At 49.1% G+C, this 12,291-nt stretch overlaps 1 protein-coding gene across 1 annotated transcript; it reads left to right on the forward strand.

Annotated features, from left to right (window-relative positions):
• Positions 1 to 4,046: 4,046 nt before the first annotated feature.
• Positions 4,047 to 6,808, forward strand: TCF21 (transcription factor 21). Its single transcript, XM_084515288.1, has 2 exons — positions 4,047 to 4,855; positions 6,259 to 6,808. The coding sequence occupies exons 1-2, from the start codon at positions 4,406 to 4,408 to the stop codon at positions 6,346 to 6,348; spliced, it is 540 nt and encodes a 179-aa protein (XP_084371414.1). The 5' UTR covers positions 4,047 to 4,405; the 3' UTR covers positions 6,349 to 6,808.
• The last annotated feature ends 5,483 nt before the right edge of the window (positions 6,809 to 12,291 follow it).

Consider the following 12,291-nt stretch of genomic DNA (forward strand, 5'->3'; position numbering starts at 1 on the left):
TATCAGATACATGCCTCTTGGGACAGTTCTCTGGGACAGCCTTTTCACCATCTTGAAAGTGGCATTATTTATTCTCTTTGTGTATTGCTTTTTGTTATTTATCACAACGTCTTTTACCTGTCAAACCAAAACTGTGACCAGAAACAGATACACAGCACTAAGAAGGAACTGTGGGAAGATTTCATTGCCCTGAGCCTTCTGATAAAGCCACTCCATTTCTACAAACAACCTTTATTCATTTTCCCAGCATTATCTATCCTCCACAATGGGGAAGACAGAATCCTATAGAAAAAATACCACATGCTTGTGTCTTAGGATAATTAAAGTAGTTTTAAATCTGTTCCTTTATGACTTTCAGTCATAAAGTGTTCCAGCTGCAGTGTTTTGTTTTGTTATTTTTTCTTTAATGTCATACACATGTATTGTTTCACTTAAGGTATGTAAAAGTGTGTTTCTGATTTCTCTCCACCTTTTTAGTTTCCAGGTGAGACCAAGAGAGGGCGGAAGAAATCTGAGTGTAACCACAGTTTTGTAAAAATTTAAATGTTGCATCTGTTTACATGTAGCTTCCTGACTATTCTCAAACCTAACTGAACATGATTCATAGAATCATGGAATCATGGAATCATGGAATGGTTTGGGTTGAAAGGGACCTTAAAGACCATTTAATTCCAACCCCCAGGCCATGGGCAGAGACACCCTCCAAGAGATCAGGTTGCCCAAAGCCCCATCCAACCTGGCCTTGAACACTTTCAGCTCCATACCAAGCATGTCTGCCCCCAGCCAGCCTGATCCTAATGGCTTTGTTGGTCTCAATTACAAGTAAAGAAGAGATGTAATTTTCAGCATTTCTAGAGAAACACAGATTATAGTAATTTACAAGGGAAAATCACAGATTTGTACTGAAGTTCCCCATGACAGTATTTTGACTTTCTTCTTAAAACATGACTGAAGAAGTGAATGTATTGGAAAGGCCAAAAGGACTTGAGCTGCTCACATCTTTCACAGACAGTCCCCTTAGCCCTGTGGCAGTCCGTTGTCCCAGTCACTTAACTGAAGAAGTGGCCACACCATTGTTAGGATGGTTGCAGCCATCACAACTTTATCCTCTGCAAAGTATTCAGTTGATCTCTCCCCCAGACTCGGGCTACAATTCAGAGCAAGAGCCAGGAAGACTAGGTAGGGCATGTAAAGAGAGGGGAAAGAGATAAAAGCGAGGAGCCAGATTTGGGGCGCAAGCCCTGGGTTGGCCAAGAAAGACATAAGGAGGAGGAAGGTTGAAAAAAAGAGAGGAATAACTCATGTAATGAGTTAGGAAAGAAGAGTTACCTGGAGATTAGAGGATACAGTTCTGTCGTTGAGGTCTGCCCATAGCTATCTCCATTGGAGGGGGAAAAGGGGACAACCATGTTATTAAAAGAACTGTAATAGCCTGCATGTGTAAAGGAATCAAAATACAATATACTGTTTGCATGTGCGTATATATCCCATGCACATTATAATCTCAAAAAAAAAAAAATCTTTTGTGTCTTCACAAAAATGTGTGGTCTGTATCAGACCAATTTTACCAGCACTAACAACTCAAAATGTATATAAGTCAGTAAAAGCTGCAAATGTGTGGCATCTATAGAGGATTGTAACAGACATGTATGCATACTTTTTTTTTTTTTTCAGAATGTATATGAAGCTGCATACTAAAGGCACTTTTAAAAAGACAGGTAATCCCTTCTGCTTTCCATAGCAAATAAATAAATAAATAAATAAATAAAATCAGAAATTACTAAATTAAAGTTAAAAATAAATGATATAAATTATATGAGTATATACATTTTGTTTGTTTGTTTGTTTTATTTTGTTGTTCTGCAAGCTTCTGATGCTAAAATTTTAAGGGGGTTTTGTGTTCCCTGATTATTTGTGTTCTGGTCATTCATGCTTAAAGACACAGGCAACTTCAACTTGGTTTTCAGTCATCCTTGCTCCAATAAGAGTCCTCTAGTTCATTTCTAACATCAATCACTTGGACTATAAATCTCTGCAGTGGATGCAGCCATTTAAATCTCCACCTGCACAAACAACAATCAGGCATAGAAAATAAGGAGGCTCATAAATCTCCACACTGGAGATTAGTAATAGTTTGGATCCGAAACAAGGACATTGTAAAGGAAAAATGAAAACAAACAAAAAAAAAGAAATTAAATTAAAAAAAAAAAAAATCATTAATTAGGACTGATATGCTGACTATCTGTTTAGTTTATACACAGAGAAAACACAAACAGGTCACAGTTAGCATAACATGACGTTAGAGGTTAGTGAATTCCCAAGGGCCCAGGACTCAGAGATATGATATCTTAATGTACTTATCCTATCGTGAGTGAGAAGGTGTTATCTTCCAGCCAAACGGTATAGAACTGGTTTAAAGTTTAGATCTGTTCTTTTCCTTCTGGCTGACTTGAGCCAAAGAACCAAGACAGATAAATAGATAGAAAAGGCTTGCTTTCTAGTCATCAAACACAACACTCTGCCTCCTACCGAAACTTTAATATGAGGAGAGTATAGCATTTAACAGCCAGACTACTTTGGCTCCCAACAATTTTTGTTTGCTTGGTTGTTTTTGTTTAGTGCCTGCAGAAAAACCAATGCAATGTTCCCACAGATTATTAAGGGACCTTCCTGTAGCCTCAGTGACCTTGGATTAACTCCAGAGCCACTGTGTGCCACCGTGACATCACGGGCTGTACATTTTTGTCCAGACCTTTGTGAATCCTCAGGTCAGCAGCTGAATAATTGGGGTTTTCCCTGCAATGAGACTGGTCATGGTGGACATTTGTCCAGCAAAGTCCCACGTGCGGGTCCAGCCCAGCTCTGCAGCCCCCTGCATTGAAAGCCCTGGCTGCTACAGGATCTGGGAGTCCTTGGGAGGTACGTGACGAAGGGAGGAGAGATGGGAGAAGGTTCACACTTCACTGGCCCCTTTGGGGGACCATGGCCGGGTTAGGGGAAAATTTTACCAAGGTGCACACAGAGTGGAAGAAGAGCTAGGCCATGCCTAAATGCTTTAGAAAGCCTGCTCTGCAGAGGCTGCATGTGTATGTATGTAGCGATCACAACTGCAGCATACAGCTGGCTATTCATTCAAGCTGCACAGTGATGTGCTCATTCACACTCGTGGTAAATCTTCTCTTCAACTTCCATGGATGCAGAGCAAGGCCTAACGCACTCACTGGCTCAGTCCCCACAGCCGGGGCCTTATCTCGCCTATTTACTCAGGCAAAACTCCCTGATGTTTAAGGATGCACTGAGCAGCAGATAAAACCCTCCCCACACATAACAGAGAGAGATTCCAGCATCTGCTCTGCAACAAAACTCTGAGGAAAAGTGGGTGTCGGACACAACTGCTACCTTCCAGGAGCCCTTCTCCACCTCCTCCCTCCCCTACAGTGCCCATGGCCCTGCTGGCCTCGGCACCCTCACAGTGCTCTTCCCATCTTGGAGAGATCTCCAGCACCTGGCTCACCCAAGGAGCTCAGGCAGCAAGAGGGGACCAGGGTGCCCCGGAGACCATGCGGGAATCCTGGAAGGAAGCAGCTCCTCCTGCCTCCAGAGCCCGGGCTGTGATGGCGAGGTCCGAGCGCTCCTTTCCTGGAATACACTAGTAGCTGGACAGGATGCACTCTCCAATGTAATCATCCACAAATCTCCCTCAGATTAGGTTACAGGACAGCGTTTAGACGGCACGCATTGCAAAGCTCCCTGAAAGGCTTTCGCTGGTGGATCTGCCGCTCTCTCAGCTCATGACCCATTTTGGCTTTCGTCAAGAACCGTGACACCAGCCGCCTGGGTCATCGAGGAGGCAGGGAGGGGGAGAGCAGCCCTGGCTGGAGAGGGAAGTGGGGAAGGAGAAGAGGAGGAGGAAGGGGGAGGATAGAAAGACAGGGAGGGGAGAGAGAGAGAGTTGCTTTGCTCCAGTGGTGAAGCTTTGAATCCCAGTCCTGAGCTCTCGGCAAGCGCTTGCTGGGATACCTCACTCCCTGTCCTGTGCTAAGGTCTGTGATTGGGGATGTGGTGTGCTCAGCGGGCAGGGCCCCTCCCCTGGGCTGGATCCGCCTCTCCTATCCCCCAGATAAATTACTAGTGTCCTCACTAAATTCCTCGGCTTTCTCTCTCTCTCTCTCTCTGCCTCTCACACACGCTCCCTCCCTCCCTCAAACACGGGCGAAGCGGGGTTGGGGGGCGGGAGGGCGGAGATCCTCTCTGGACCGCTATTGCGCCTCAGTGCTGGGGGGGAGAGAAGGGGAGGAAAGCACGGGCGCCCCTTCTCTCCTCCACCGCCTCCAAGTAACTTTGAGGAGCTGCCCTTCCTGCCCCCCGCCCCCTTTCCCGCCGGTCCTTTGGCACCTTCCAGACCATGTCCACTGGGTCCCTCAGTGATGTGGAAGATCTTCAGGAGGTGGAGATGCTGGAGTGCGATGGCCTGAAAATGGATACTAACAAAGAGTTCGGGGCATCCAACGAGAGCAACGAGGAGGGATCCAATGGCGAGAATGGCTCCCCTCAGAAGGGGAGAGGGGCTGCAGGCAAGAGGAAAAAAGCTCCCCCCAAGAAGAGCCCTTTAAATGGAGTGAGCCAGGAGGGAAAGCAGGTCCAGAGAAACGCTGCCAACGCCAGGGAGAGGGCGAGGATGAGGGTCCTTAGCAAAGCCTTCTCCAGGCTTAAGACCACCCTGCCCTGGGTGCCCCCAGACACCAAGCTTTCCAAACTGGACACCTTGAGGTTGGCCTCCAGCTACATCGCTCACCTGAGACAGATCCTGGCCAACGACAAGTACGAAAATGGCTACATCCACCCGGTCAACCTGGTAAGTCACGGCCCGCTGAGGCCAGGCACTTGTGTGTGTGTGTGTGTGTGTGTGGATGGGGAGAAGCGGGTAAGGAGCTGGGATGGGGCATGTGCGGGGAGAAAACTCCACGTACTCCTTCCTCACAGAGGGTCCGGTGCCAGCCCGTGGGGTGACAAAGGCTTCCGGAGTGAGGGGACAAGCTCCCAGCTGCCCCCCCTCCTGGCGCCCCGGGAGCTGAGCGTCCTGGGCCCCATCCGCTGCTCCTTGCAGTCCCCTCCAGGGGTGGCCACAGATATTTGGGGCAGTTTTGCTGTGCCAAAAATGCCTGAAAGAGCTCGGCAGGTTGACGGAAGCTCCCTACCTTCAGGTGGGAGGGTGTGAGAATTTGGGTAGAGAAAGGTATGCGTTTGGAAGGGCCCAAGCCCAGGAAGGGCCCTGGATTTATTCTCAACCTCTCCTCTCTATTACGATATTTCCTGCCATAATCATCCTCCAGCCCCAGCTTTTTAAAGACAGAACTCTTGGAGCTTTGTACCCGGCCGCTCAGATTTGCTGGGTCCAGGACATCGCCCCTATCCATGTAAACTCACAGAGGAAAAATCAGAAACACTGCAGACCGCCGGGGGTGGGGGCTGCGTGGCCATCCTTCCTGTGGCTCCCACCAGCAGCAGAAAGCCCTCCCGAGCAGCCCGGGGTCTCCCCACCAGAAACACCCAGTTTCCAGCTGTAAAAATACGTGCATCGGGTGCAAACCGGGGGCAGGTTTGATCCCATATAGCGTTTGCATTGCCCGTGCCTAATGATAAGGGGATCACGTAAGGGATCTGGGGACGTTTCACCAAGATCTGGCTCTGCCTTTTGAGCTCTGGACTCGGGGCGGAGGAAGCAAATTACCGGCGGTGTCATCTTGATAAGGGCTGGGGAGATTATTTTGTAGCTAAAAGCAAAACTCGCAGAACAACAGGAGTACAACATAAACCAGACGCCCAACCCAGATATTCGTCCCCTCCGCACACAGGCACACAAAACCTTGCCTCTGCGGCCGTGGGAGGACAGAGAGGGCCGGCGGGGTGGGGGGGGGACGGACTGTTCGGGGTGCCGGCATTTCCCACGGGGGAAAAGTGCACGGGGCGTCTCTCGTGGGAAAAGCCGGCACCCCGAGGGCCCTCCCCCGCCGGCCCCGACCGGAGCACGGCGCTGCCCTTCCCCAGGCCGGCCAGGGGGCCGCGGGCAGGCATTTGCAGCCCCCGGGGCGGCTCCGATCCCGCGGGGAGAGCCGGCCGGGCAGCTGCGGGAGGAGGAGGAAGGGGTCGTGACCGAAGCCGTCGGGAAGGGCGCCCTGCAGAGCAGCCCGTGGGGCGAACGGAGCGCGGCGACGTGCGTGTAACCCCCTTGCCACCCGTGTCTTTTCCTGGCTACAGACCTGGCCTTTTATGGTAGCCGGCAAACCCGAGAGTGACCTGAAAGAAGTGGTGAACACAAACCGCTTGTGCGGCCCGACGGCATCCTGAGCCCCGGCAGCACCGGCCCGGCGCGGGCAGGGCCCCGCCGCCGCCCCCGGCCCCGGGCAGAGCCCCGGGGAGAGCCGCTGGCCCCCCCGGCGCGGCGCCGGCCACCACGGGCGCCCTAGCAGAGACTCCGTCCGCCCCGAGAGAGAGATCCCGACTCTATTTAACTTTATTGAATGCGTGTACAGTCGAGTGTCCCGCACCGAGAGCCTTGCTGGTTCAAGCGCTACTAGAGAAAAAAAAAAAGACAGAGATCAAACAAAACCTACCACGCGCGTATCTTTTGTCTGAGACCTGTGAAATATGTAGATGCCTACAGAAAAAAAAAAAAAAAAAGAAAAAAAAAAAAAACTGACTTTGACAGTCATCTCTATGGAGTAATTCACCCTAAAGATATATAGATATATTTTCTCCAAGCAGGTTTTTGCTCTGTTTCCGTGAATAAACCTTCCTTTCCATTGAACGCGGAGCGCTCTAATTTTCGTTTCCGACTCCGGTCGCAGCGGGGCGAGCGGCGCTGGCGGGGGGCGACGCGGGGGGAACCACCCCCGGACTTTGGGGAGGGGGGGGAAAGGGGGAGCAAGGCGGGGATGGGGGTCGGGGGGGCGTTTTCTCACTGCGAGAGATTTGGACCCAATCCCTCGGGGAGGGGGCGGCTCCGGGTTCAGCGGAAGAGGGAGAGCAGCGACGGGAGAGGGGGACACGGAGGGGTCCCCCCCTCTCCAGCTTTGTGGCCGTGGAGCCGCAAGTTTCAGCCGGCCCGGGGCGATATCGCTATCTCGGGGCGTTATCGCGGGGCGTTATCGCTATCTCGGGGCGTTATCGCGGGGCGGGAGCGGCGGCGGCGGCCGGGGCCCGGCTGTGCCGCGGTGGCCCGGCGGGGACGGAGCTGCCGGAGCCCCGCGGGGCGGAGGTTTGGTTCCCGGCCGAGGGCTCCGGGAATTTGTACTTTAAACATCTCCCCCCGATCGATCGGGGCGCCTGCGGGAGATTAGGCTGAGATAAACAGGAGCGCCCGGCGCTCCCCCTGCACCGGCAGCGACCGTCGGCAGCTGATGCGCCAGATCCCACCGAGCTGTTTAATGTTTCAGGGTTATGACCGCACTGTTTACAAGATGTCTTCGGTTATTTATACTGTTATTATTAGCAGAGGGGCTTTAAATTTCCGCTTCACTTGCTCTTTCAGCGTCGGCCCTCGGTTCCGTTTGATACCCGGCTGCTCGCAGGCGGAGGGACCGCGGGGTTCGGGCGGCCCTGTCGCGACATCGCTCACCCCCCGCGATAGCGGGGCCGGGCAGAGCATCCTCCGGGCGCCCCGAAATCAGCGGCGGGGTCCCCCGGTGGGCTGACTGCGAGCGGGGCCGGGAGCGGGTGAGCATCGCGGCCCTGGCCCCCGGCCGGGGGGCAGGAGGGTGGACAGCTTCTTTTCCCTTTCTCATAGCTCCTCGCACGGCCACGGCTCTTGCTGAAGGGACCAGCAACGGCAAGCAAAGCTGAAAGGGCCCGTCTCTTTGCCACAAACATTGGCAAATTCCGGGGCAACTGCTGTTCTCCTACAGGGAGATAGAGCGGAGCCCTCTGACCTTAAGCTAAGGGGAAATGAGTGATGCAGCAAATGCCCAAATGCTGTTTTCACCACCGAGGTTAACCACTGAATTGAAATTAACCATTAAATGCAACCATTCCAAATCTCGACTTAAATCCATACTATTGCCTGCTCCAGACTCATAGCAAGGTGCTGTTTATCTCATAGAAGCGGAAGTTGAGAGGGATCTGGGACATGCATAAAATTAGGAGTTAAACTGTAAATTTTCTCGCAAACTGCTTTGCCACCCTGCTTTGCTATGCACTAACCACTAACTGCACTCGGCATCCTCCCCGCCCCTTTGATCTAGCCACGTTCACTTAACATTTGCCACCTAAAATGCAGCATGGAGAGAGAGAAGGGAGAAAATAGTCCCCGGTACAATGTGAGGAAAACACAGCTGTAACCACGTACCAAAAGCTGCAGTGCAAGTGGAACGGTAAGAGAAGGTTGCAGACGGTTATTTCTCTTGCCACTATTCACTTTATCCAGCATTCTGGATTTAGTCCCTGCTGAGGACTAAAATATTCCTTAAGCATCCTCCACCTTCCTCAGTCCTTGCCTCTGAACAGCAGTGCAGCAACAACCAAAAAGGCACCAAACAACAAACAAAAGCGACCGACAACACGCAGAAAGGTAAATAATGTTTTTACTCCGACTGTAAAACACTTACTGGCTTTACATCCATTTTCAGGACAACAAGCGTATTTTTCAGAGGCGTGTATGTGGATGGCAGCCCTTGGTTCACTGACCTTCTCTAGAATTTGTGTTAGGACACAGCCGCATGTATCGGCTTCATTCAGCCTCCGTTTCTTAGCTGAGTTAAGAGTCCTACCCTGCAGATCAGGAGAGTGATGAGTGAAACCATTCTTCCCTGTTGCTGAGTGTGATTTTACAGAATATATATATATATATATATATATTTGCAAAAAAGAAAAGAAAAAAAAGGAAAAAATACACATCTAGTTTGACTGAAGCACTTGATGATTATGAAAGGAACCCACAAACGTGTTAAAGGAAGAAAGAGAAAGGGTTTAAATATTGATGTTAACGATTAAAAAAACATATATTTTGTTTGCTTACTTTTCTGTACAATGTGATGCATTTTAATATTTACTGAAATATTATTTATGCCCTTTTTCCATGTGGAAACAAAGCTGACTTGATTTATCTTTCCGTATCGACATGGATGTACACGCAGCTGTGTGAGTGTCTGTATACATTCCCTCCTAATAATGTTTGAACTCATTGCCTAAATTCAACTGAATTTGACAGAGGTCTCAAAGATAACTAAATTGCTATGGTATTATTTTGTGTGTGTGTGAAAACGGACAGCCAAGTAGAGAAGAGAAAAAAAAAAATCTTTAAATTCTGCAACTAAAGGAAAGGCTTTAACATGAACTCAACCGCTGTCAGGTACAAGAGCAACCACAACAGAGAGGCAACTGTAAGAGTCGAGTCCTGCTTCCATAATCCAACAGAAGTGCACAGATGATCAGACAGTACTGCTTATGCACCCATGTGTTTTAAGATAAGAATTGTTTAAAAATAGTTTAGTCCTGTCTGATTTTTAATACTATTATTTTTTTTATTTTATTTTATATATATTTTTTAAGGAAAACTAGTTCCATCCAACATCTTCACACCCATTTTTCAGTTCAGTGAGAAACTAGAAAAATCATTTATTCACACAGCTGCACCCAGAGCTTGGACTCCTGGGCTGGGTGCTCATGTTGTACTGCCCACCAGCACTTTCCACAGTCTACACAGTCTTTAAGAACAAGCATTTTTTCCATCCCTTGCAGAAAATACATTTTATTTTATTTTATTTTTTCAATGCCTTGCAGAAATTTAGGCTTATTTTAGGCTACATTTTAGGCTTATCTGCTCCTCTCACTGTGATAGAAATCTGTCAGTCTAAAACACTGTCATGGTGAGAAAGCCACTCTGCATCCCCTTGTGCTTCACCTTGCTGTCCAGGGAAGGTCAGCAAGGCCACGGTGATGGTTGTGCCCCAAGCTGCAAGGTCCACAGAGAACATATGCTAGAGAGCCGACTCCTCGTGGTGCCTCCTAGGAAGCAGGTCCAAATTCCAAGTACACCTCAGAAGCTAAAAGACATAGAAAATCTGTGTGGTTTCTTCAAGAGAAAAGTTAGTTTTAATCTTGGATTAAAATTTGTATTGGTAATTCCACACCTGCCTGGAAAAATATGCTTCCCTGTAAATGAATCTTTTTTTTTTTCTTTCTTTCTTTTTTTTTTTTTTTTTTTTTTTTTCCCAAAAGGCAATCTTTCCTGAAACACTATCGTCATTGTTATTCATTACTACATGTATTAAAAATATGCAAAAGACATTAGTTAATTGCAGGTAGTAAGCAGGGTACAGAACAAAACTTACATTTTTCTGGTGTACAAGAGGAAGGTATAATGTGATAAAAAGGAAGGGTATTTCTAATTTCTGTCTGGATATCTGAATGTAGATCATCATGCATAGCCTCCCAAAAGGGACACGTTTTCAAAAGGCATTTCAGAGAAACTGAAATTTGTGCCAGCAAAGAGCAGAACATTCTGTAATTTCTAAATTTCTACATACATACACTCACAGAAAGGTCCACATCCAGTATTTCTCCAAACAACCAGTAATCCAATGTCCCTGTCCACTGCTAGCATGGGTGGCACTGACTATTCTTGCCACTCTGCTGCCCAGTCAAGACCCTCGACAAACATGACTCGATGCTCACTATTTGGCCATGGAATGCTTTGCACTGTACAGCCCAGCCTGCCTTACGGATGGTAAGTGGCACGACCAGTGATACTGGCTTTTATGTACCTCCTGCTGCAAAGCTACTGCTGTGCTTTGGCTTAGTGACTTCCTGTAACCATAAGATGTCATATGTCAGACTCAAAAGTATGCTTCAGAATTGACGGAGGAAAAAAATTACATTAGTGAGGACTGCTGTCAGCAGATGTACTGGGTCTTGCTGGGATGAAGTTAACCTTCGACCACATCAAGGTTCCAGGACAGAAGTTCCCCTGTGGCCTGTGGAGGAGCCCCCAGTGGAGCAGGTGGATGTGGCCTGGAGGAGGCTGCAGCCCATGGAGAGCCCCCGCAGGAGCAGGCCCCGGGCCGGAGCTGCAGCCCGAGGAGAGGAGCCCACGCAGGAGCAGGGGGTCTGGGGGGAGCTGCCACCCGTGGGGGATCTATGCTGGAGCAGTTTGCTCCTGGGGAATGGACCCCGTGGTATGGAGCTGTGTGGGAGCAGTGCTTGAAGAGCTGCTGCCTGTGGGCAGCACCCGTAGGCTCAGTTCGGGAAGGACGGCATCCATGGGAGGGACCCCATGGGGAGCAGGGGCACAGAGTGACCATGAAGAAGTGGTGAAGAGCCTCAGGGACTGACCGCAGCCCCCATTGCCTGTTCCCCTGTGTCACTCAGGGGGAGAACATAAAAGAGGGTGGTCGGGGCGTGGGGGTGGGTGGTGGTGGAGAGGTGTTTTTAGTTTGCTTTTAATTTCTCACTGCTCTAGTCTGTTAGTAATAGCCAATAAATTATATTAATCTCCCTATGCCGAGTCTGTTTTGTCCATGTCTCCCTGTCCTTATCTCAACCTGTGAGCCCTTTTCCATCGTATTTTCTCCCCCTCTTCCATAGTGGAGGGGGAGTAAGAGACCAATTTGTGGTGGAGTTTAGCTGCCTAGCAGGTGAAACCACCACAGCAGACTCCAAAACCAGGAAAGTTCTGCAAGGAACTGCTTTTTCTTCAGTTCACTTTGGACACTGGTGTATCTGATCTTGATATATAAAAACGACTTTGAGTAGGCCTAGGCATGCAGTCATCGCATTTCCCAACCGTGGCGTGGACATACCCTAGGGTCACAAGAGTCCTGAAATGACGCATTTTCTTGCTTCAGGGTTTTGCCCTTAAACTAAAACTTGTAAACAGACAAAATGCGTTTCCAAGCCTATGCGCATGTGTGTACAAAGCTGCACAGTCCTCACACAGGGAGTGGAGAGATCCAAACCTCCTTGCAAGGAAAACAAATATCGTAACAAAAGCAGGCGAATAAAAAACAATGCAAACCATTCCTTCCCTTTACAGCCTAAGAGGCCATTTTCCTTAAGCAATGAGAAAAAAAACAACCATTATTTACATCCCCAGCTGCTATGTAAACAGAAAGACCATATCTGACTGTAAATATGGATTATCTGCACACTCAAGTTTTCTCTCAGTTGTTTACACACTGTTTGAGAAACAGGGATCAGGAACACGAGGGAAAGAAAGGGAAGGGCATGGATTGCTGCAGGAGAAACCTCTAATAGCTGTGCGGCCAGTAGATGCGGGGGAAAGGCACAGAATAACCC

The sequence above is a fragment of the Aythya ferina genome (genome assembly GCF_964211825.1).
Source record: "Aythya ferina genome assembly, chromosome: 3".
In the NCBI taxonomy this organism is placed as follows: domain Eukaryota; kingdom Metazoa; phylum Chordata; class Aves; order Anseriformes; family Anatidae; genus Aythya; species Aythya ferina.

Coding starts and splice junctions, on each gene's coding strand:
- TCF21 (XM_084515288.1), top strand. CDS start 4,406: ATGTCCACTGGGTCCCTCAGTGATGTGGAAGATCTTCAGGAGGTGGAG. Junction 4,856..6,258: donor ACATCCACCCGGTCAACCTG/GTAAGTCACGGC, acceptor TCCTGGCTACAG/ACCTGGCCTTTTATGGTAGC.